This window comes from Oncorhynchus keta, unplaced genomic scaffold (genome assembly GCF_023373465.1).
Source record: "Oncorhynchus keta strain PuntledgeMale-10-30-2019 unplaced genomic scaffold, Oket_V2 Un_contig_6897_pilon_pilon, whole genome shotgun sequence".
Classification (NCBI taxonomy): domain Eukaryota; kingdom Metazoa; phylum Chordata; class Actinopteri; order Salmoniformes; family Salmonidae; genus Oncorhynchus; species Oncorhynchus keta.
The window spans coordinates 5034-31499 of record NW_026289129.1 but is presented as its reverse complement, the minus strand read 5'-3'; the positions used below and the strand labels follow the sequence as shown (position 1 = coordinate 31499).

The 26466-nt window shown below is 45.0% G+C and overlaps 1 protein-coding gene across 1 annotated transcript; it reads left to right on the top strand.

Moving 5' to 3' along the window:
* Positions 1 to 24345: 24345 nt before the first annotated feature.
* Positions 24346 to 25652, top strand: LOC127926123 (trace amine-associated receptor 6-like). Its single transcript, XM_052511496.1, has one exon. It carries the CDS (start codon positions 24387 to 24389, stop codon positions 25347 to 25349), a length of 963 nt encoding a protein of 320 aa, XP_052367456.1. The 5' UTR covers positions 24346 to 24386; the 3' UTR covers positions 25350 to 25652.
* The last annotated feature ends 814 nt before the right edge of the window (positions 25653 to 26466 follow it).

The following is a 26466-nucleotide window of genomic DNA, read 5'->3' as shown; positions in this document are numbered from 1 at the left end:
TAGAAGATAGGTGGCAGTTAGCCTAGAGGTTAAAATGTTGGGCCAGTAAGAGAAAGGTCACTGTCACGTTCTGACCCTAGTATTTGTGTTATTTGTTTGTTTGAATTGGTCAGGACGTGAGTTGGGTGGGCATTCTATGTTTTGTGTTTCTAGGTTGGTTTTCTGTGTTCGGCCTAGTATGGTTCTCAATCAGAGGCAGGTGTTGTTAGTTGTCTCTGATTGAGAATCATACTTAGGTTGCCTGGGTTTCACTGTTTGTTTGTGGGTGATTGTTTCCGTGTCTATGTTTGTTTCACCACACTGGACTGTTTAGGTTTTCACGTGTATTGTTTTGTATATTTGTAGTGTTCTCGGTATTTGTCTTTATTAAAGATGTTTAACACACACCACGCTGCGCTTTGGTCCTCTCCTTCCCAGGAAGAAAGCAGTTACAGTCACTGGTTCAAATCCCTGTGTTGACACGGTAAACAATCTGTCGATGTGACCTTGAGCAAGGCAATTAACCCTCATTGTTCTTGTAAATCGCTCTGAATAAGAGCGTCTGCTCAATGACAGACAACAAATACAAAATTCACCTCTACATGATTCTTAGAGAGCATATTACATCAGCAAAACACAATCTGTGCCCTGTGACTGATGTCACTGGGACTATATTGTCTCTACCGGGTAAGTGGACAACTCTTAATGAAGTTAGTTTTACTTGGTTAAGTTTCTGACATCAGAGGGTCCTGTTATCACCTGTATGCAAGGCTCTGGAACAATGAGGTCCAAAACTCTAAGGAATTCTACCAATTAAAGGTGTTGGAGACACACACATGCTTTACTCCAGGGCCCTAATAATGTCCCATTACAGCATAAACATTCAACGTGAACCTGACAGCAGCTCTATTGTCATTTGTGTGAGTACAACTTCCATTAGGCCTCAGCCCCAGTACAACCCTCCCTAAACAAGTCTTCCCTGCACAGGTCAAGAACCTCACCTCTGAACCATGACTCTGTCATCTGAACCGTGGTATCCTGAGTAGCAAACCAACATCTTAACCAATAACCGAGGTTGACACTGATTTAGAAGTACCAGGCAGAACTACCTCATCAGGAGAGCATGAGTCTGAGTCTCCTCTGCTACACATTTCCCATTTATTCATTTAGCAGATGGGGGGGGGGAGTGGCATTAATAAAGATACTCATGAAGAGGTAGATTTTCAGACTAAACCTCCCCTAACCTCACTCAAGTCTCAATGCTACTACATCCTCTCTGTATTGTTTTGACAAATAAGACATTTTTACAAGTAAAGAACTGAAATTACATTTTTTAATATGGCCTCTGTGTTGGCACACCCTGATTTCATAGGGCCTGTTAGACATATCTTGCATGTCAAAAGACTCTAATGTGACCCCTGACCTGGCAGCAGTGTTGTAGCGAGTGGAGTGGTAGTGAGAGTAGTGATAGTGAGAGTAGTAGTAGTGAGAGTAGTGGTAGTGAGAGTAGTGGTAGTGAGTAGTAGTAGTGAGTAGTAGTAGTGAGAGTAGTAGTAGTGAGAGTAAAGGTCATGAGAGTAGTGGTAGTGAGAGTAGTGGTAGTGAGAGTAGTGGTAGTGAGAGTAGTAGTAGTGAGAGTAGTGGTAGTGAGAGTAGTGGTAGTGAGAGTAGTAGTGAGTGTGGTGTGAGTGTAGTAGTAGTGAGTAGTAGTAGTGAGAGTAGTGTGAGTGAGAGTAGTGGTAGTGAGAGTGAGTGTAGTGAGTGTAGTAGTGAGAGTAGTGGTAGTGAGAGTAGTAGTAGTGAGTAGTGGTAGTGAGTAGTGGTAGTGAGAGTAGTAGTAGTGAGAGTAGTGGTAGTGAGAGTAGTAGTAGTGAGAGTAGTGTAGTGAGAGTAGTAGTAGTGAGAGTAGTGGTAGTGAGAGTAGTGGTAGTGAGAGTAGTAGTAGTGAGAGTAGTGGTAGTGAGAGTAGTAGTAGTGAGAGTAGTGGTAGTGAGAGTAGTGGTAGTGAGTGTAGTAGTGAGAGAGTAGGTAGTGTGAGAGTAGTAGTAGTGAGAGTAGTAGTAGTGAGAGTAGTGGTAGTGAGGTAGTGGTAGTGAGAGTAGTGAGTAGTGAGTAGTAGTAGTGAGTAGTGGTAGTGAGAGTAGTGTAGTGAGAGTAGTAGTAGTGAGAGTAAAAGTAGTGAGAGTAGTGGTGGTGGTAGTGAGAGTAGTGGTAGTGAGAGTAGTAGTAGTGAGTAGTGAGTAGTAGTGAGAGTAGTAGTAGTGAGAGTAGTGGTAGTGAGAGTAGTGGTAGTGAGAGTAGTGGTAGTGAGAGTAGTAGTAGTGAGAGTAAAAAGTCGTGAGTAGTGGTAGTGGTAGTGAGAGTAGTGGTAGTGAGATTAGTAGTAGTGAGAGTAGTGGTAGTGAGTAGTGGTAGTGAGAGTAGTGGTAGTGAGAGTAGTGGTAGTGAGAGTAGTGGTAGTGAGTGTAGTGGTAGTGAGAGTAGTGGTAGTGAGAGTAGTGGTAGTGAGAGTAGTGGTAGTGAGAGTGTGGTAGTGAGAGTAGTGGTAGTGAGAGTAGTGATAGTGAGAGTAAAGTCGTGAGAGTAGTGGTAGTGAGAGTATTGGTAGTGAGAGTAGTGGTAGTGAGAGTAGTGGTAGTGAGAGTAGTAGTAGTGAGAGTAGTGGTAGTGAGAGTAGTGTAGTGAGTAGTGGTAGTGAGAGTAGTGGTAGTGAGTGTAGTGTTCATAACCAGCATGTTGAGGTTGAAGTGTCTGCTGCTCTGTTGTGTTCCATCGTTCAGCTAGGTGATAACAGGAAGAGGGATGCCACAGGCTAGAGACACAGGGTTGTTTACCACCACAATCACATGTTCTCGACCTGGTTCTGACCACAGATAATGGGGAAACTGGAGGGACAAAACACACATACTGTGTATTAAAACACACACACACACACACACACACACACACACACACACACACACACACACACACACACACACACACACACACACACACACACACACACACACACACACACACACACACACACACACACACACACACACACACACACACACACACACACCTCCATGTTGTAGTATTCTGAGGTTGTTGTTTACGTACCATATACCTCCAGGCTGTACTCCTTGGCTGCGTTGCTGACGTCTGTGTAGATGGATGTGTTAACTTCTTTAGAGCACTACGTGATGCAGCCCGGGGTGGTGCTGCATCACTGACCCAGGGGTGTGGCTAATAGTGTGGAGTGACCTAGATGTTAGCAATTATGTCCTTAAAGGGAAATTACACTCAAACTATCTTTGGTTTCTTTTTATTAGTCCACTGTTGATATAGTCCCAAAATGATTTGAGTGTCTCATGTCAACTTTTCAAGATATTTGACTTTCAAGAATCAAAGTCTCACCGGCCACATCATCATACAGTTTGATGATGCCTTTTACATCATACAATATTTTGCCGATTAGGCCTGACTTGCAGTCGGCGTTCCAATTCATCCCAAAGGTTTTCGATGTGGTCGAGGTCAGGGCTCTGTGCAGGCTAGTCAGGTTCTTCCACACCTATCTAGACAAACCTATTGCTGAATGGACCTCACATTGTGCACGGGAGCATTTTCATGCTGTTACAGGAAATGGATTTCCCCAAACTGTTGAAACAAAGTCTAGAATGTCAATGTATGCTGTCGTGTTAAGTTTTCCCTTCACTGGATCTAAGGGGTCATGCTCAAACCATGAAAAACAGCCCCAAATCATTTTCCTTCCTCCACCAAACTATACAGTTGCCACTACGCATTGGGGCAGGAAGCATTCTCATGGTATCCGCCAGGTTTCCTCCAAACGTGAAGCTTGGCATTCAGAGCAAGAGTTCAATCTTGGTATCATCAGACCAGAGAATCTTGTTTCTCATGGTGTAAGAGTACTTAAGGTGCCTTTTGGCCATCTCCAAAGCCGTCATGTGCCAAGTCTGATTTGTGACTCCAGAGAATTCATTTTTCACTGCTCCAAAGTCCAATGGTGGCGTGCTTTACACCACACGAGCCAAAACTAGGCATTGTGCATGGGGATTTTAGACCTGTGTGCTGCTGCACGGCAATGGAAACCCTTTCATGAAGCTCCTGACAAACAGTTATTTTGCTGACATTGATTCCAGAGGCAGTCTGGAACTCGGTAGTGAGTGTTGTAGCCGAGGACAGAGAGTTCCTGCCTTCCCAGGTCTGTGAGCTTGTGTGTCCTACCACTTCGTTGCTGTGACATTGTTGCTCCTAGATGTTTCCATTGAACATTAACAGCACTTACAGTTGAACGGGGTACCTCTAGCAGGGCAGAAATTTGACAAAATGACTTGTTGGAAAGGTGGCATCCTATGACGGTGCAACGTTGAAAGTCACTTCTCTCTTCAGTAAGCCCATTCTTCTGCCATTGTTTGTCTATGGAGATTGCATGGCTGTGTGATCGAGTTCATACAACTATCATCAACGGGTGTGGCTGAAATAGCCAGATCCACTCATTTGAAGGGGTGTCCCTATACTTTTGTATGTCTTTGACCAACATATATATATTTGTATTCCTAATCATGTGAAATCCATAGGCCTAATGAATTAGTTTCAATTGACTGATTTCCATATGACTGTAACTGTGTATGTCACGCCCTGACCATAGAGAGCTGTTTATTCTCTGTTGGTTGGGGCGTGATAGTGACTAGGTGGGTGATCTAGGTGATTAATGGTTTATGTTGGTCTGGTATGGTTCCCAATCAGAGACAGCTGTTTATCGTTGTCTCTGATTGGGGATCATATTTAGGCAGCCATTTCCTAATTTGTGATTTGTGGGATCTTGTCTATGGATAGTTGCATGTTAGAACTATTATTAGTTTTGTTTGTGTTTTATTGTTTTGTTTGGTGAGAACTCTACTCACGCTGTGCCTTGGTCCAATCATTATGACGATCGTGACACTCTAATCTTAAGTTTTATATTTTTGTTCATTATAGAATATTTCAAATTATAAAATTATCCCTCTGTCACAGATTGTGAATTATAGTGCCTTCCTCTGGCCTCTGGACATGAAAGTAATCCCTGTCCTCTGTTTCTTTCTGCAGGAAATGTATAAAATATGTAGCTCTTTAGTCTAGCACTTTGGATATGAGTTCAAATGTTTTATATGAGGCGACATTTTAGAAATGTCACCTTTCATTTGAGGGTATTTTCATACATACATTGCATTTGGAAAGTATTCATACCCCTTGACTTTTTCCACATTTTGTTACGTTACAGCCTTATTCGAAAATGTATTAAATAATTTTAATTTCTACACACAATACCCCATAAACCGTTAATTTTTGTAAATTTGCATAGGTATTAAAAATAAAAACAGAAATACTTACATAAGTATTCAGACCCTTTGGTATGAGACACGAAATTGAGCTAAGGTGCATCCTGTTTCCATTGATGATCCTTGATGTTTCTACAACTTGATTGGAGTCCACATGTGGTATATTCAATTGATTGGACATGAGTTGACAGTGCATGTCAGAGCAGAAACCAAGCCATGAAGTCGGAGGAATTGTCCGTAGTGCGCCGAGACAGGATTGAGTTGAGGCACAGATCTGGGGAAAACCACAAAGACTCTTCCTATAGCTGGCCGCCCGGCCAAACTGAGCGATAGGGGGAGAAGGGCCTTGATCAGGGAGGTGAGTAAGAACTTGATGGTCACTCTGAGAGAGCTCCAGTTCCTCTGTGGAGATGGGAGAACCTTCCCGAAGGACAACCATCTCTGCAGCACTCCAACAATCAGGTATTTATTGTAGAGTGGCCAGACGGAAGCAACACCTCAATAAAAGGCACATGACAGCCTTGGAGTTTGCCAAAAGGCACCTTAAGTACTCTTACACCACAAGAAACAAGATTCTCTGGTCTGATGATACCAAGATTGAACTCTTTGCTCTGAACGCCAAGTGTCACGTTTTGAGGAAACCTGGCACCGTCCCTGTGGTGAAGCATGGTGGTGGAGGAATCATACTGTGGGGATGTTTTTCAGTGGCAAGGACTGGGAGTGTAATGCTCCGGGTGTCGTGGGTGTGGAGTCAAATGCAGGAGACAGAGTTCAATGCTGTGCGTCTTTTAATAGCACCAACGCAACACAGGGTGCTCACAAAAGTTACGTTCCCAACACCAGGGAATCAAAAAATACAATGGAAAAAATCACGACCAGGCACTAACACGTACCTCTACAACAGAGCCGAAGGTTACATTGAAATAATCCTGCACAACAACCAGGCGGGCCGGCTGTCTAATAAAGACAAACTAATTAACATTAACAGGTGCTACCACTAAACATACAAGGAGGGGAGGAAAAACAATCAGTGGCAGCTAATAGGCTGGTGACGACGACCGCCGAGCTCCACCCGCCCGGGAAGGGGAAACACCCTCGGTCGGACTCGTGACAGTACCCCCCTGACGCGCGGCTCCCGCAGCGCGCCGACACCGGCCTCGAGGTCGCCCCGGAGGACGAGGTGCAGGGCGATCCGAATGGAGGCGATAGAAATCCCTCAACATGGATGGATCCAAGATGTCCCCCACCGGTACCCAGCACCTCTCCTCCGGACCGTACCCCTCCCAGTCCACGAGGTACTGCAGGCCCCTCACCCGGCGTCTTGAGTCCATGGCCCGGATCGTGTACGCGCGGGGACCCCTCGATGTCCAGAGGGGGGGACCTCCGGCACCTCACTGTCCTGCAGGGGACCAGCTACCACCGGCCTGAGGAGAGACACATGAAACGAGGGGTTAATACGATAATAGGAAGGGAGTTGTAATCGATAAGACACCTCGTTTATTCTCCTCAGGACTTTAAAGGGCCCTACACACTGCGGACCCAGCTTCCGGCAGGGTAAGTGGAGAGGTAGGTTTCGGGTCGAGAGCCAGACCCTGTCCCCGGTACAAACACGGGGCCTCACTGCGGTGGCGGTCAGCACTCCTCTTCTGCCGTCCACTTGCTTGTCGTAGAGATTCCTGGACGGCCCTCCAGGTCTCCTTGGAGCGCTGTACCCATTCCTCCACCGCAGGAGCCTCGGTCTGTCTCGGATGCCATGGTGCCAGGACCGGCTGGTACCCCAACACACACTGAAAAGGGGACACGTTAGTAGAGGAGTGGTGTAGTGAGTTCTGAGCCATTTCAGCCCAGGGAATGTATCGTGCCCACTCCCCTGGCCGATCCTGGCAATACGACCGCAGAAACCTACCCACCTCCTGGTTCATTCTCTCCACCTGCCCATTACTCTCGGGGTGATAACTGGAGGTCAGGCTGACAGAGACCCCAAGCGTTCCATGAACGCTCTCCATACCGAAACGTGAATTGGGGGCCCTGATCAGAAACGATGTCCTCCGGCACCCCGTAGTGCCGAAAGACATGGGTGAATAATGCAGTCTGCAGGGGCTGTAGGGATACCGGGCAACGGGAGGAGACGGCAGGACTTAGAGAACCGATCCACAATCACTAGAACCGTGGTGTTCCCCTGAGACGGCGGAAGATCGGTCAGGAAATCTATGGACAGATGTGACCATGGCCGCTGTGGAACGGGGAGGGGTTGTAGCTTCCCTCTAGGAAGGTGCCTAGGAGCCTTACTCTGAGCGCACACTGAACAGGAGGAGACATAACCCTTAACGTCCTTAGCCAACGTAGGCCACCAATACCTCCCCTGAAGGCTCCCCACTGTCCTCGTCACCCCAGGGTGTCCCGAGGAAGGTAGGACGTGAGCCCACCTAATCAGTTTGTCCCGAACACCAAGCGGCACGTACCTTCGCCCCGCTGGACACTGAGGAGGCGCGGGTTCAGCCCGTAACGCCCGCTCGATGTCCGAGTCCACCTCCCATACCACTGGGGCTACCAGCTTTGAGGCGGGAAGGATGGGAGTAGGTTCGGTAGACCCATCCTCCGTGTCGTAAAGGCAGGACAGTGAGTCAGCCTTCACGTTCTGGGAGCCCGGTCTATAAGACAAAGTAAACCGGAAACGGGTGAAGAACATGGCCCACCTTGCCTGATGTGGGTTAAGTCTCCTAGCTGCCCGAATATACTCCAGATTCTGGTGGTCAGTCCAGATGAGAAAAGGGTGCTTAGCCCCCTCAAGCCAGTGTCTCCACACCTTCAGAGCTCTAACCACCGCTAGCAACTCCCGGTCCCCCACATCATAGTTACGCTCCGCTGGGCTGAGCTTCCTTGAGAAGAAAGCGCAGGGGCGGAGTTTTGGTGGCGTACCCGAGCGCTGTGATAGCACGGCACCCACCCCAGCCTCGGATGCATCCACCTCCACTATGAATGCTAGAGAGGGGTCCGGATGCTCCAACATGGGCGCATCAGTGAACAGCGCCTTCAACTTGTTGAATGCTCCGTCCGCCTCTGCTGACCACTGCAACCGCACCGGGCCCCCCTTCAGCAGTAAGGTAATGGGAGCCGCTATCTGGCCAAGACCCTACCGGATAAACCTCCGGTAGTAGTTGGCAAAACACAAAAAACGCTGCACCTCCTTTACCGTGGTCAGAGTCGGCCAATTACGCACGGCCCTAATGCAGTCACCCTCCATCACTACCCCGAGGTGGAAATGCGATATCCCAGAAAAGAGACAGCTCGTTTAGAGAACATGCATTTCTCAGCCTTGATGTATAGGCCATGCTCCAGCAGTCTACCAAGCACCTTGTGCACCAGAGACACATGCGCGGTGTGAGTGGCCGAGTAGATCAGAATGTCATCGATATAAACAACCACTCCCTGCCTGCACAGGTCCCTGAGAATCTCGTCTACAAAAGATTGAAAAATGGCTGGAGCATTATTTAACCCATACGGCATGACGAGGTACTCATAGTGGCCGGATGTAGTACTAAATGCGGTTTTCCACTCGTCTCCCTTCCGAATACGCACCAGACTATACGCGCTCCTGAGATCCAGTTTTGTGAAGAACTGCGCTCCGTGGAACGATTCCACCACCGTAGCGATGAGAGGTAGAGTTAACTATACCCCACTGTGATGGCGTTTAGACCTCTATAATCGATACACGGACGCAAACCTCCCCCTTTTTCCTCACAAAAAAGAAACTCGAGGAGACGGGTGAATTGGAGGGCCGAATGTACCCCTGTCCCAGCGACTCCGTGACATATGTCTCCATTGCCAACGTCTCCTCCTGGGACAGCGGGTACACGTGACTCTTGGGAAGCGCAGCGTCTACCTGGAGATCTATCTTACAATCCCTTCCTGGTCGATAAGGTGGTAATTTAGTCGCTTTCACATTACTGAAAGCGATTGCCAAATCGGCATACTCGGGGGAATGCACACCGTGGAACCCTGGTCTGGACTCTCCACCGACGTGGCACCGATGGAAAATCCCAAACACCTTCCAGAACACTCCTCTGACCACCCCTGGAGAACCCCGTCTCCACGAAATTTTAGGATTGTGCCGGGCCAGCCAGGGAGGCCACTGGAAACGCAGGCGAATCAATAATAAAGAAACTGATACGCTCCCTATGATTCCCCTGCGTCACCATGTCCAGTGGGACCGTGGTCTCCCTGACCATCCCTGACCCTAATGGCCGGCTATCTAGGGAGTGCACGGGGAAAGGAGAATCTATCGGCACCAGCGGAACCCCTAACTTAAGGGCGAGTCCGCGATCCATAAAGTTCCCAGCTGCGCCTGAATCGACTAGCGCCCTATGCTGGGAAGAGGGGAAAAAGTGAAGGATAAAGGTTAAGACAAACATGTGGCCAACAAGGGGTTCTGGGTGAGTTTGATGCTGACTCACCTGGGGTGACCGAGAAGCGTTCCGCCTGCCATCTCTACTCCCAGACGGACCCCCAGCACCGATCAGACGTGTGTCCTCTCCGACCACAGTTGGTGCAGGGAAGGCCTCCTCCTCCGGTACCCCTCGGCGCAGCCCCTCCCAACTCCATTGGAATGGGAGCGGAGGGGCTGGGTGGTGGAACGCACAGAACCCTCTCTGAATGCCCGCTGCCGGCCAGCAGATTATCCAGTTGAATGGACATGTCAATCAGCTGATCCAGTGACAGAGTGGTGTCCCGTCACGCTAACTCCCGGCAGACGTCCTCTCGGAAACTACACCTGTAGTGGTCCATAAGGGCCCTGTCGTTCCACCCAGATCCGGCTGCCAAGGTCCGGAACTCCAGCGCGTAATCCTGGGCGCTCCTCCTCTCCTGCCTGAGATGAAATAGTCGTTCTCCCACCGCTCGGCCTTCTAGAGGGTGATCAAACACGGCACCGAAGCGGCAGGAAAACTCTGTGTTGTGCTCCCGCACTGAGTCTGGGCCATTCCAGACTGCGTTCGCCCACTCCAGAGCACAACCCGTGAGGCAGGAGATGAGGACACTCACCCTCTCTGCTCCTGTGGGAGTGGGTCTGATGGTGGCCAGGTATAGCTCCAGCTGAAGCAGAAACCCCTGGCAACCCGCCGCCGCTCCATCATAAGCCCATAAGACCACTCCTCTCCCATCGGTCCATTCTCTCCATCACTTGATCCATCGCGGATCCGATGCGATGGAGGACGGTGGTGTGGTGGAGAACCCGTTCCTCCATCGATGGGAGAGGGTTGGCTGCTGCTCCTGCTGACTCCATTCAATTTGGTGGTGCGGGATTCTGTAATGCTCCGGGTGTCGTGGGTGTGGAGTCAAATGCAGGAGACAGAATTCAATGCTGTGCGTCTTTTAATAGCACCAACACACCACAGGGTGCTCACAAAAGTTACATTCCCAACACCAGGGAATCAAAAATACAATGGAAAAAATCACGACCAGGCACTAACACATACCTCTACAACAGAGCCGAAGGTTACATTGAAATAATCCCGCACAACAACCAGGCGGGCCGCCGGCTGTCTAATAAAGACAAAACTAATTAACATTAACAGGTGCTACCACTAAACATACAAGGAGGGGGAGGAAAAACAATCAGTGGCAGCTAATAGGCCGGTGACGACAACCGCTGAGCTCCACCCGCCCGGGAAGGGGAAACACCCTCGGTCGGACTCGTGACAGGGAGACTAGTCAGGACTGAGGGAAAGGTGAATGTAGCAAATTAAAGAGAGATCTTTGATAAAACCTGCTCCAGAGCGCTCAGGACATCAGACTGGGGCGATAGTTCATCTAACATCAGGACAATGACCCTAAGCACATAGCCAAGACAACTCAAGAGTGGCTTCGGGACAGGTCCCTGAATGTTCTTAACTTGCTCCGCCAGAGCTCGGGCTTAAAGCCGATAGAACATCTATGGAGAATCCTGAAAGAAGCTATGCAGCGGCGCTGCCCATTCAACCTGAATGAGCTTGGGAGGATCTTCAGAGCAAAATGGGATAAACACCCCTAATACAGGTGTGCCAAGCATGTAGCGTCATACCCTGTAATCGCTGCCAAAGGTGCTTCAACAAGGTACTGAGTAACAGGTCTGAATACTTGTGTTGGGGGCATAGGGTCAGTCTGTTATATCTGGAGTATTTATCCTGTCTTATCTAGTGTCCTGTGTGAATTTAAGTATGCTCTCTCTAATTCTCTCTTTCTCTCTTTATTTCTTTCTCTCTCTCAGAGGACCTGAGCCATATAACCATGCCTCAGGACTACCTTGCACGTTTACTCCTTGCAGTCCCCAGTCCACCTGCCGTGCTGCTGCTCCAGTTTCAACTGTTCTGCCTGCGGCTATGGAACCCTGACCTGTTGACTGGACATGCTACCTGTCCCAGACCTGCTGTTTTCAACTCTCTAGAAACAGCAGGAGCGGTAGAGATACTCTCGATGATCAGCTATGAAAAGCCAACTGATATTTACTCCTGAGGTGCTAACTTGTTGCACCCTTCGACAACTACAGTGATTATTATTATTTGACCATGCTGGTCATTTATGAACATTTGAACATCTTGGCCATGTTCTGTTATAATCTCTACCCGGCACAGCCAGAAGAGGACTGGCCACCCCACATAGCCTGGTTCCTCTCTAGGTTTCTTCCTATGTTTTGGCATTTCTAGGGTTTTTCCTAGCCACCGTGGTTCTAAACCTGTTTGCTTGCTGTTTGGGGTTTTAGGCTGGGTTTCTGTACAGCACTTTGTGGCATCAGCTGATGTAAGAAGGACTATATAAATAAACACATTTGATTTGAACAAACAAGACGAGCTGGAACAGACAGACAGGAAACACAGGTATAAATATACAGGGGATAATGAGGAAGAAGGGCGACACCCAGAGGTGGGTGGACACAATCACAAAGACAGGTGAAACAGATCAGGGTGTGACACAAACAGGAACCATGTCAGTATAGAGACAAAGTGGAGTCGCAATTCAGCGGCTCAGACACAGGATTTATTAATAATTCAGTTCAGATCGACATTTTTATAGTCTATGTAATGTTTCTATGGAAGGCCACTATTTTGATTGCATTTGCAATTAGCATCTCATTAACTTTCCTATTGTCAACTTTCCTACACACTGACCATGCCATCATGTGTCCTGAGGTTGTGGCTTATGGTCCAAACTGAGCTCTGACATCGCCCAAAACAATTAGTCTTACAGTTTCCAATGCAAAATAGCCTTTGAATGACCTAAACATCACCCATGCTATATTTTCCACATTAAAATACTCAGTTGAGTAAATGCACCTTTTATCTCATCTCTAATGATCAGTAAGGCTGAAGAACAGGCTAAGAGGGCACAGCAATATCCAATCCTGTCATACGTTACATCATGTTTTCACAAATGATTTGTTTATCCAACCATTTGTTAATTTACAGTTTGTTCACCATTTATGAATTATTACTCTCAAATGTGTTAAATGTTACTCATGTAGGTATTCTATTCTCAAATGTGTAAAATACTAGTATATGCATTGATGATTATGCACAACAGTGCAGGAGACCACAGCAGACACTTCAACATCAACATACTGGTTATCTCTGCTGCCAGGTCAGGGGTCACACCAGAGCAACTCTCTCAGATGCCTGAATTAATTAGTCTGAATGAATATAGAGATAGGCAACACTTTATAATAACACTATGTAATTATAATATATATATAATAATGTATAATGTTTATTCTGACTCCACATCATTAATGTCTCAATACTTTCACATTTGTTTTAGTCAGCCAGTTATTCACACATTGATAAACAACTTTTATGGTATGTAAAAATGTTTTATAAGATCATTCAAAAGATGTTTAATGAATGAACGTATAAACCATTAACTGATCAATAGTAAAGTAGTTTTGCAGTCTCTAATCTAAAGGGAGGACTATTCATACTGTCTTAACTTATAAACCATTTACTAATCATTAGTAAAGTCATTTTGCAGAATCTAAAGTGAGGACTATTCACACTTTCTAATACTTTATAAATGTTTTGAACAGTGACCAGTGTAATTTATCACATAAAGATGGACATGCTATTGGTAGACATTCCAGCAGTACCTGATGCTCCTTAAGTTCTCAAAATGATCTGGAACATATCAATGGTTAAACAATAAGCACACAACACAGAGGATGTTAAAGGTAGACATTCCAATACTTCCTGATTCTACTTAAGGTCTCAAAATAATCTAGAACAAACCAATGGTAAACGATAAGCACACAACACAGAGGATGTTAACTCATTTGGGGCGGCAGGGTAGCCTAGTGGTTAGAGCGTTGGACTAGTAACCGAAAGGTTGCAAGTTCAAATCCCGAGCTGACAAGGTACAAATCTGGTACAAATCTGTCGTTCTGCCCCTGAACAGGCAGTTAACCCACTGTTCCTAGGCTGTCATTGAAAATAAGAATTTGTTCTTAACTTGCCTAGTTAAATAAAGGTAAAAAAAAAAAAATTAAACATCTTATGAATGTATCATTATTACAGACTAAAAAAGTTGTTAATAAATGTGTGAATAACCAGCTTACTAAAACAAAATGTGGGAGTAATGATACATGAATGATGAATAAACTATTTACTTAGCAAGTGTTATTGCAAAATGTTACCAATCTCTATATTTATTCAGACTCCACAACATCTGAGAAACATACAGGAACTCAAATCCTTCTGTTCACCTGATTTAGAATTCCTCACAATCAAATGTCGAACGCATTATCTACCAAGAGAATTCTCTTCGATTATAATCACAGCCGTATATATATTCCCCCAAGCAGACACATCGATGGCTCTGAATGAACTTTATTTGACTCTTTGCAAATTGGAATCCATACATCCTGAGGCTGCATTCATTGTAGTTGGGGATTTTAACAAAGCTAATCTGAAAACAAAGACTCCCTAAATTGTATCAGCATATCGATTGCGCAACCAGGGCTGGTAAAACCTTGGATCATTGTTATTCTAACTTCCGCGACGTATATAAGGCCCTGCCCCGCCCTCTTTTCGGAAAAGCTGACCACGACTCCATTTTGTTGATCCCTGCCTACAGACAGAAACTAAAACAAGAAGATCCCACGCTGAGGTCTGTCCAACGCTGGTCCGTCCAAGCTGATTCCACACTCCAAGACTGCTTCCATCACGTGGACTGGGATATGTTTCGTATTGCGTCAGACAACAACATTGACGAATACGCTGATTCAGTGTGCGAGTTCATTAGAACGTGCGTTGAAGATGTCATTCCCATAGCAACGATTAAAACATTCCCAAACTAGAAACCGTGGATTGATGGCACCTTCTACACCTGCATTGCTTGCTGAAGCCAAATCCGATGATAGTCTCGGTAATGTGTTTTCGGACCTTCCCTTGGTTGTATTCTCGCTTGGGGCAGAAATCTCAGAGACCAATTGGTAAACTCTGATTTACCACCCCAAGATATTCAGAACAATGTCTATTTGCGCCCTACTGGATGGAAATTACACTTGTAATTTCCATCCAGTAGGGGCGCAAATAGACAAGTTTTTGAAAAAAAATTCATTTTTTCAAAATTTTACTTTTGGACATTAATTTGGGTTACATCTCAATATGAAAAACCCGGTGGAGCGCATTTGCCCCCTGTTGAATTTTTTAAAGTGTTACAACTGGCAATTACCATATGGCATTTGCAATACACTTTGCATGAATCAACGCCGAATTGGGTGGTATTGGCCAATGTGTATATGGTTTGTCCGATGCCAATGACATGCCATTCATTTTTGTCCAATACAGGGGGGTATTCCCTTACAAGTGTAATGGCTGTGCTCAATGCAATGGCACTTGTAAATGTAGATCCTTCAAACACCCCCAAACAGGGAAACAGATCCCAATCAAAGGTGTTATTACGTGCTCCACTAAGGCAGTTATTTATCTTATAACTTGTCCTTGTGGTAAAAAATGATGTGGGTAAAACAAAGCGTGAATTAAAAGTACGTATCTCAGAGCATCGTAGCACCATTAGGTGTAAAAACTTGACCTACCCAGTTGCGGCCCACTTTTTGGAGGCAGGCCACTCGATTTCGTCTCTGCGTTACATTGGCATCAAACATGTCACCCTCCCTAGGAGAGGAGGGTGACCTTGATAATTTATTGTTAAAACGAGAGACTGCCTGGATCTTTAACTTAAAGACCCTTGCTCCCTTCGGTCTCAACGTAGACTTTGATCTGAAGCCATTCTTGTGATTGTGACTTTGCAAATGTAATTGTTTGTAAGCTTGTGTAGTCTAAAATGAATCTATGATCGTATGCTATCCTTTTGTATTTTTTTGTATGCTGCTCTTTCTATGCCATTTTAATATTTGAGAAATTAACCAATGATATTAGGCCACTCTTGGCCATGATGACAGACACATGTGTGTCTTGACGCTATATAAACGAGTCATCCCGCAGTGTTTGTGATTGTACACTGATGAAGACAACTTGGCTGTCGAAAAGTTGGTAAATACATTTTTTTGCATCTGAGTGGCTCTCCTTTATTTTTAAGCGTTAGAAGCCAGCCCTGCCAATGAAATGCAAAATGTGAACAAAATGAGACTTGGAAGGATGGCCTTGCGAAACTTCAGGACACATCATGGCATATGTCATTTGGCCAGTGCATAAGAAAATAACAGTCAGGCAGTTGATAAGATGGTACATCTTAATGGTGTATGTTCTCATGGCATTTCATAGGAACATTCCTTAGACTTCTACAGATGTCCATCTGAACTGAATTATGAAACAATTATTCAAGTTGAGGGAGACAGTTACATCATTGGGACACATAATGTTTGCCAGAGATCACTCTGCAATATTATAACACACACACACACACATGCAAACATTCATCTTGTACACTGTCATTTCACCTCTCCAGTTCTCATGATTCTCAAAGAGCATATTGCATCAGCAAAACTCAATCTGTTCTCTGTGACTGATGTCACTGAGACTATATTGTCTCTGCTGGGGGTAAGTGAACAACTCTTTAATGATGTTAGTTTTACTTTTTAAAGTTTCTGACATCAGAGGGTCCTGTTATCCAATGTATCCAAGGCTCAGGAACAATGAGGTCCAAAACTCTAAGGAATTCTACCAATTAAAGGTGTTGGAGACACACACATGCTTTACTCCAGGGCCCTAATAAGGCCCCAATACAGCATAAACATTCAAAGTGAACCTAAGTAAAGTGAGTGTAACAGTGTTCCTTCTGTACCTCTCCTCACCCTTACCTGGGCTCGAACCAGGAACCCTCTGCACACATAACCCTTGAAGAATCGTTACCTATCGCTCCACAAAAGCCGCGACCATTGAAGAGCAAGCAACAACTACTTCAAGGTCTCAGAGAGAGTGACGTCACCAAATCAAATGCTATTAGCCTGCATCCCGCTAACTAGCGAGCCATTTCACTTCATTTCGGTTACATGAGCACAACTTCCACTAGGCCTCACCCTCAATACAACTCTTACCCAAAACACGTCTCATCAGGAGACCATGAGTCTGACTCACCTCTGCTACACATTTAGCATTTTAGTCAATTAGCACATGGGGGGGGGGGGGGGGTTGTGGCATTGATGAAGATACTCATGAAGAGGTAGGTTTTCAGACTAAACCTCCCCTAAACTCACTCAAGTCTCAATCCTACACCCTCTCTGTAGTGTCTTTGACAAATAACAAGACATTTTCACAAGTACAGAACTGAAATTACATTTGTTTTTCCTGGCCTCTCTGAGTTGGCACATCCTGATTTCATGGAGCATGATCCAGGATCAACACATATATAATATGATCCAGGGTCAATATAGACATATCTAACATGCCAAAAGACTCTCGTGTGACCACTGACCCCTGACCCCCCTAGTGGTAGTCAGAGTAGGAGTAGTGGTAGTGAGAGTAGTGGTAGTGAGAGCAGTGGTAGTGAGAGTTGTTGTGGTGAGAGTAGTGGTAGTGAGATTAGTGGTAGTCAGAGTAGGAGTAGTGGTAGTCAGAGTAGTGGTAGTGAGAGTAGTGGTAGTGAGAGCAGGAGTAGTGGTAGTGAGAGTTGTTGTTGTGAGAGTAGTGTAAGTGAGATTAGTGGTAGTCAGAGTAGGAGTAGTGGTAGTCAGAGTAGTGGTAGTGAGAGTAGTGGTAGTGAGAGTCGTGGTAGTGAGAGTAGGAGTAGTGGTAGTGAGAGTAGTGGTAGTGAGAGTTGGAGTAATGGTAGTGAGAGTAGTGGTAGTGAGAGTAGTGATAGTGAGAGTAGGAGTTGTAGTAGTGAGAGCAGTGGTAGTGAGAGTAGTGGTAGTGAGAGTAGTGGTAGTGAGAGTAGGAGTAGTGGTAGTGAGAGTAGTGGCAGTGAGAGTTGGAGTAATGGTAGTGAGAGTAGTGGTAGTGAGTAGTGATAGTGAGTAGTAGGAGTTGTGAGTAGGGTGAGAGCAGTGGTAGTGAGAGTAATGGTAGTGAGAGTAGTGGTGGTGAGTGTGGTGGTGGTGGTAGTGAGAGCAGTGGTAGTGAGAGTAGGAGTAGTGGTAGTGAGAGTAGTGGCAGTGAGAGCAGTGGTAGTGAGAGTTGTTGTTGTGAGAGTAGTGTTAGTGAGATTAGTGGTAGTCAGAGTAGGAGTAGTGGTAGTGAGAGTAGGAGTCGTGGTAGTGAGAGTAGGAGTAGTGGTAGTGAGAGTAGTGGTAGTGAGAGTTGGAGTAATGGTAGTGAGAGTAGTGGTAGTGAGAGTAGTGGTAGTGAGAGTAGTGATAGTGAGAGTAGGAGTTGTAGTAGTGAGAGCAGTGGTAGTGAGAGTAGGAGTAGTGGTAGTGAGAGTAGTGGCAGTGAGAGCAGTGGTAGTGAGAGTTGTTGTTGTGAGAGTAGTGTTAGTGAGATTAGTGGTAGTCAGAGTAGGAGTAGTGGTAGTGAGAGTAGGAGTCGTGGTAGTGAGAGTAGGAGTAGTGGTAGTGAGAGTAGTGGTAGTGAGAGTTGGAGTAGTGGTAGTGAGAGTAGTGGTAGTGAGAGTAGTGGTAGTGAGAGTAGTGATAGTGAGAGTAGGAGTTGTAGTAGTGAGAGCAGTGGTAGTGAGAGTAGTGGTAGTGAGAGTAGTGGTAGTGATTGATGAGGATCTCCATATCGCAAATGTACGGTCCCTTACGAGACGTCCGCAAATGTTTTTAAAATACATTGACGCCCTGGAGCCGGGCCCCAGGGCCAGATCTTCAGGGAAGTCATCGAAATAAGTCTCTTAGACATTTGTTTTTCGTTTTATTATTACAATGTATTTATTTTCCCGCTGTTCGGTAAAATTCCACCAGATGGCGGAGGGCTGCTTATTGCAAAAGGACAAAACATCAACAACGTGACATGGCCATTTCTGCCATATGGAGATTTTAACAGAACATGGCTAAGATGTTCAAACGTTCACAGATGACCACATAATAATAATCACATTGGTTGTCGATGGTGCAACAGGTCAGCACCTCAGGAGCAAATGTCAGTTGGCTTTTCATAGCTGATCATGCAGAGTATCTCTATCGCTCCTGCTGTCTCTAGATAGTTGAAAACAGCAGGTCTGGGACAGGTAGCACATCCGGTGAACTGGTCAGGGATCCATAGCCGCAGGCAGAACAGTTGAAATTGGAGCAGCAGCATGGCCAGGTGGACAGGTGACAGCAAGGAGTTATCAGGCCAGGTAGTCCTTAGGCATGGTCCTAGGGCTCAGGTCCTCGAAAGAGAGAAAAAGAAAGAAAGAAAGAAAGAAAGAAAGAAAGAAAGAAAGAAAGAAAGAAAGAAAGAAAGAAAGAAAGAAAGAAAGAAAAAGAGAGAAGAGAGAAAAAGAGAGAGAGAAAATTAGAGAGAGCATACTTTAATTCACACAGGACACCAGATTCACACAGGACACCAGATAAGACCCTAGCCCCCCGACACATAATCTACTGCAGAATAAATACTGGAGGCTGAGACAGGAGGGGTTTGGAGTGTGTGGCCCCGTCCGATGATACCCCTGGCCAGGGCCAAACAGGCAGGATTTAACACCACTTTTTAACCCCATTTAACCCCACCCCACTTTGCCAAAGCCCCCACACCACGAGAGGGATATCTTCAGCCACCAACCTACCATCCTGAGACAAGGCCGAGTATCGCCCACAAATATCTCAGCGACGGCACAACTCAAGGGGGGGGGTGGCGCCTACCCAGACAGGGAGATCACGTCAGTAACTCAACCCACACAAGCGACACACCCCTCCTAGGGACGGCATGGAAGAGCACCAGTAAGCCAGTAACTCAGGCCCTGTCATAGGGTTAGAGGCAGAGAATCCCAGTGGAGAGAGGGGAACCGTCCAGGCAGAGACAGCAAGGGCAGTTCGTTGCTCCAGTGCCTTTCCATTCACCTTCACACTCCTGGGCCAGACTACACTCAATCATAGGACCTACTGAAGAGATGAGTTTTCAGTAAAGACATAAAGGTTGAGACCGAGTCTGCATCTCTCACATGGATAGGGAGACCATTCCATAAAAATGGAGTTCTATAGGAGAAAGCCCTGCCTCCAGCTGTTTGCTTAGAAATTCTAGGGGCAGTAAGGAGGCCTGTATCTTGAAACCATAGCGTACGTGTAGGTATGTATGGCAGGACCATATCGGAAAGATAGGTAGGAGCAAGCCCATGTAATGCTTTGTAGTTTAGTAGTAAAACCTTGAAATCAGCCCTTACCTTAACAGGAAACCAGTGTAGAGAGGCGAGCACTGGAGTAATATGATCACTTTTTTTGGTTCTCGTCAAGATTCTAGAAGCCGTAGGCAAGAACACAGACCAAGACTCACAACACACAACTACTCACTATACACAATGACCAAAACTATGCATAGCAGTGAAGGTTAACATTATGTGACCAAATGACATCACCAAGAGGTAAAATATATAGTGAAAAAATAGTGGTCCTAAAATGGAGCCTTGAAGAACACCGAAATGTACAGTTGATGTGACCGTGGACAAACCATCCACAGAGACAAACTGATATCTTTCCGACAGATAAGATCTAAACCAGGCCAGAACTTATCCTTGTAGACCAATTTGGGTTTCCAATCTCTCCAAAAGAATGTGATGATAGATTGTATCAAAAGCAACACAAAACTCTAGGAGCTCGAGGACGGATGCAGAGCCTCGGCCTGATGCCATTAAGAGGTCATTTACCACCACCAATTTACCACCACAAGTGCAGTCTCAGTGCTATGATGGGGTCAAAAACCAGACTGAAGTGTTTTGAATGCATTGTTTGTCTTCAGGAAGGCAGTGAGTTGCTGCGCAACAGCTTTTTCTTACATTTTTGAGAGGAATGGGAGATTCGATATAGGCTGAGAGTTTTTTGTATTTTCTGGGTCAATGTTTGGCTGTTTCAAGAGAGGCTTCATTACTGCCACTTTCAGTGAGTTTGGTACACATCCGGTGGATAGAGAGACATTTATTTTGTTCAACATAGGAGGGCCAAGCACAGGAAGCAGATCTTTCCATAGTTTAGTTGGAATAGTGTCCAGAATGCAGCTTGAAGGTTTAGAGGCCATGAATATTTTCATCAATGTGTCAAGAGATATAATACTAAAAAACTTGATTGTCTCCCTTGATCCTAGGTCCTGGCAGAGTTGCGCAGACTCAGGACATCTGAGCATTGGAGGAATACGCATTGTTAAAGAGGAGTCTGTAATTTGCTTTCACATGATCATGATCTTTTCCTCAAAGAAGTTCATTAATTTATCGCTCCTGAAGTTAAAGCCATCCTATCTTGGGGAATGCTGCTTTTTAGTTAGCTTTGCGACAGTATCAAAAATACATTTGGGATTGTTCTTATTGTCCTCAATTAAGTTGGAAAAATAGGATGATCGTGCAGCAGTTAGAGCTCTTCGATAATGAACGGTACTGTCATTCCAAGCTCGTCGGAAGACTTCCAGTTTGGTGTAGCGCCATTTTCTTTCCAATTTTCTGGAAGCTTGATTCAGAGCTCGGGTATACCAGGGAGCAAGTTTCTTATGACAAATGTTTTTTTGTTTTTAGGGGTGCGACTGCATCTCGGGTATTGCGCAAGGTTAAACTGAGTTCCTCAGTTAGGTGGTTAACTGATTTTGTACTCTGACATCCTTGGGTAGGCGGAGGGAGTCTGGAAGGGCATCTAGGAATCTTTGGGATGTCTGAAAATGTATATCACAACTTTTGATGATACTTCATTTTATTTGATTTTTACCTTTATTTAACAAGGCAAGTCAGTGAAGAACAAATTCTTATTTTCAATGACGGCCTAGGAACAGTGGGTTAACTGCCTGTTCAGGGGCAGAACGACAGATTTGTACCTTGTCAGCTCGGGGGTTTGAACTTGCAACCTACTAGTCCAACGCTCTAACCACTAGGCTACACTGCCGCCCCATTAAATAGTGCCCGCAAAAAAAAAGTCTCAACGTCAACAGTGAAGAGGTGACTCCGGGATGCTGGCCTTCCAAGCAGAGTTGCAAAGAAAAAGCCATATCTCAGAGAGTCAAATAAAATAAAAATGAAAAACTCCTTATGGCTGGGGGCAGTATTGAGTAGCTTGGGTGAATAAGGTGCCCAGAGGTGCCCAGAGTAAACTGCCTGCTCCTCAGTCCCAGTTTATAATATATGCATATAATTATATTTGGATGGAAAACACTCTGAAGTTTCTAAAACTGTTTGAGTGATGTCTGTGAGTATCACAGAGCTCATATGGCAGGCAAAAACTAGAGAAAAATCCAAACAGGAAGTGGGAACAGCTGAACAGCTAATCAAATAGGTACCCAGACTATTTGCATTGCCCCCTCTTCTTTTACTCTGCTGCTACTCTCTGTTTATTATCTATGCATAGTCACTTTAACTCTACCTACATGTACATATTACCTCACTTACCTCGACTAACTGGTGCCCCGCACATTGACATAGTGAGGTCTGACTCTGTACCGGTACACCCTGTATATAGCCTCAAGATTGACTCTGTACCGGTACCCCCTGTATATAGCCTCCACATTTACTCTGTACCGATACACCCTGCGTATAGCCTCCACATTGACTCTGTACAGGTAACCCCTGTATATAGCCTCCACATTGACTCTGTACCGGTACACCCTGTATATAGCCTCCACATTGACTCTGTACCGGTACACCCTGTATATAGCCTCCACATTGACTCTGGACCGATACACCCTGTATATAGCCTCCACATTGACTCTGTACCGGTATCCCCTGTATATAGCCTCCACATTGACTCTGCACCAGTGACCCCTGTATATAGCCTCCACATTGACTCTGTACCGGTAACCCCTGTATATAGCCTCCACATTGACTCTGTACCGGTACACCCTGTATATAGCCTCCACATTGACTCTGTACCGGTACCCCATGTATATAGCCTCCACTTTGACTCTGTACCGGTATCCCCTGTATATGGCCTCCACATTGACTCTGTACCAGTAACCCCTGTATGTAGCCTCCACATTCACTCTGTACCGGTACACCCTGTATATAGCCTCCACATTGACTCTGTACCGGTACACCCTGTATATAGCCTCCACATTGACTCTGTACCGGTACCCCATGTATATAGCCTCCACTTTGACTCTGTACCGGTACCCCCTGTATATAGCCTCCACATTGACTCTGTACCGGTACCCTCTGTATATAGCCTCCACATTGACTCTGTACCGGTGACCCCTGTATGTAGCCTCCACATTGACTCTGTACCGGTACACCCTGTATATAGCCTCCACATTGACTCTGTACCGGTGACCCCTGTATATAGCCTCCACATTGACTCTGTACCGGTAACCCCTGTATATAGCCTCCACATTGACTCTGTACCGGTACACCCTATATATAGCCTCCACATTGACTCTGTACCGTTAACCCCTGTATATCGCCTCCACATTGACTCTGTACCATTATCCCCTGTATATAGACTCCACATTGACTCTGTGCCTCTGTAACAGGGTTATATTGGTGATTCCCCTTGCCACTTTATTGTTAAGCCAATGGGTTTTTGGTTTGAGTTTGTCTTGCCTTCACCTACTCAACATGGCATCTTATTGGCTGGTTTGCGTAGCTTGCTTATGAGGGGGGATGTTCCAGTTAGAATCGTCCCAGTGAACAAGCACCAAACCAGCGGTAAGTTGTTGGTTGCAAAGCACCGTACGTCAAAAGTGATTTTATGCTCTCAAGTGATGATTTAAATGTACAATTTATATCAAATAGTTCGTAAATGTTATTCAAACATCACACATAAGATGCAGGGGTTTTTGGAGAATATTTGTTGTGCATTTTGTTGTAGAGAATTCACGCCAGTATTAGCTAGCAACTTACTGTGTCTGGTGGGGGGTTCATATATTTTGTACAGTGCGTGAGTGCAGAGTTGGATGGTGAGACGGGCATTGCATGACGTAGCAATCTTGTTTCGTTCTTATCAGGTACATTGTTAAAGATATTATATTGTAATTGTATTATTTTGGTAACTGCCCAGTGAACAAGCACCAAACCAGCGTGCGTGAGTGCAGAGTTGGATGGTGAGACGGGCATTGCATGACGTGCAATCTTGTGTCGTTCTTATCAGAATAAAGCTACATGATTGGTGCTACATATTGGAGTTCCGTGTCGATGACTGATGTACACAACGCCAGAAGAGTACTGTTACACCTCGATATTGTTATTTTACTGCTCTAATTATTTGTTAGTGTTATTTTTTTACTTAAAATGTATTGAATAAATGTACCTTTTCTCTCATCTCTAACTATCAGTCAGGCTGAATGACAGGCCAGCTGGGCACAGCAACATCCAATCCCGTATCACATTACATCATGCTTTCATGAATTATTTGTTTATCCAACCGTTTGTTCATGTGTTCATGTGTTCGTGTGTGTGTGTGTGTGTGTGTGTGTAGAGACACTGGGGAGGGGAGTTTCTGTCAGTAGCTCAGGGATAAATAGAGAGGCAGAGTTCAGAGTTTGTCAGAAGGCGGACCTGACAGGGTCACATACAGGACCAAGCAGGAGCAGGACCTCAGCATTTTGACACTTTATTACAATGGAGAAATATGAAGATGTTCAATACTGTTTTCAAGACGGAGACTCTTCTTGCAGAAAGGCTTTTCTATCGACATCGATCTACATAACACTGTACATCTTCTTCTCATTGATTTCAGCAGTTACAGTATTTTTGAACCTACTGGTGATCATCTCCATCTCTCACTTCAAGCAGCTCCACACTCCAACCAACCTGCTCATCCTCTCTCTGGCTGTGTCAGATCTCCTGGTGGGACTGATTGTGATACCAGTAATGACTGTAGCAACAATGGAATCATGCTGGGGTTTTGGCGAATATTTCTGTGCGTTTCAATTCTTCATTACTTTTTTATGTACTTCTTTATCTCTGGGCAATTTGGTCTTGATATCTATTGACCGCTATGTTGCTATATGTGATCCCTTATTGTACCACTCTAAAATAACAATAACAGGAACTATCTGTTGTATATCCATTACCTGGTGTTGTTGTATCATATACGATGCTGTTGTTATACAAAACTTTGTAAATGTGCAGACACCCAGTAGGTGTTTAACAGAATGTGTTGTTGTTGAAGGAATAACATGGGTTAATATAATTTCCGTTGTTTTTATAATGGTTGTCCCGTGCTCTATTATTATAACACTTTATATGAACATCTTTGTGGTGGCCAGATCACAGGCCAGAAAGGTATTTTCAAAAGAGACCAACAGTGAGTCTGGTGTTAAAACTGTACAGGCAAATAAGTCTGAGAGAAAAGCAGCAAAAACTCTAGCTATTGTTGTTTTCAACTATCTCCTTTCTTGGATTCCATCTCTATTTATTTACTTTGTTTTTGCTGTTACAGGTGATCATTTAATATCATATTTCACTAGTTATCTGGCATTTGTTAATTCCTTAATTAATCCAATAATTTATGCTTTCTTTTATCCATGGTTCAAAGTGACAGCTAAACTTATTTTAACTTTGAAGATAACACGTTTATAGTTCCTATAATATGATTTCCTAGTTCGGCAAACATAGGTTTGATATAGTTTTGTTCTACAATTGTCGTAATTATTTCATGTTACAATACACTGACATAACATCTCAGTGTTGTCGTCATAGATACATGTGGTGTTGATACAGAATGATTGTCTGGACTGGAATGACTTGGAAAAGTTATAAGAATGTATAAGCTTGTTTTATAAAAACATTGTAGTCATTGTGGATTGTGCACTCCAAATACATAAGGCTGTGGTTGTTCCATGTTAATGATAAATAGTACGTAAGTGTTCTTACACAACATTCTGAGGACGTCATGAGTCTTTATTTGTTGTTTAACACCTCCCTCTAGTGGCTCAATTGGGACACAACGTCTTCATCAAGTGCAGTAAAGTTCAAATGAACAAGGAATTTAGTTTGCTCACCATTTAATATTAAGGCCACATTTGCAAAATGTTATTCAGCTAGGTATTCTGACATGTATAAATAACTACTACAGTATATACATTACTCAACACAACAGAGGAGACCACACCTCAACATACTGGGTATTGTCACAGGTCGGCTCATAGCCTGTGGCAAACATGAGGGGACACGAACAGGTATAGGCCAATCAAAAAGGTTCTTTATTGTAAACAAAACTATTACATTTAAACAAAGAAAAGGAATGAGGTGTGAAAGTATCATAATGTAAGGTGTATGTAAAGTGCAGGGATGGGTGAATCTGTGTGTGCGAATGACTGAGTGAAAACTAAGCAAAACTACAACGTAACAAACAAAACAGGATCACACCTGGAGGAGCAGAGAGAGAGTGATTAGTAAAGCAGTTTAAATACCCTGAGCCCAGGTGACTTGTCACAGTGCTGACTTCGCCTGTAGCAAAAGCCTCTATCCCGTCCTCTGGCTGGGCAGAGTACTTTAGGATTTTAGTCACTTCGGTGTAACAAGGGCCTAGCCGTGCGGCCCTACCAACCCTTCTATTTATTCGTAATAGTCCTTCGCGAGAGTTGGGTTTGATCCTTCGTTCACGTTGTCAATCCCTTTTATCTCCCGGTCTAGTATGGGGCCTTGGATAAATGTACTCTTCTTAGTATGCTAAGTTCATAGATTCTGTCTATAC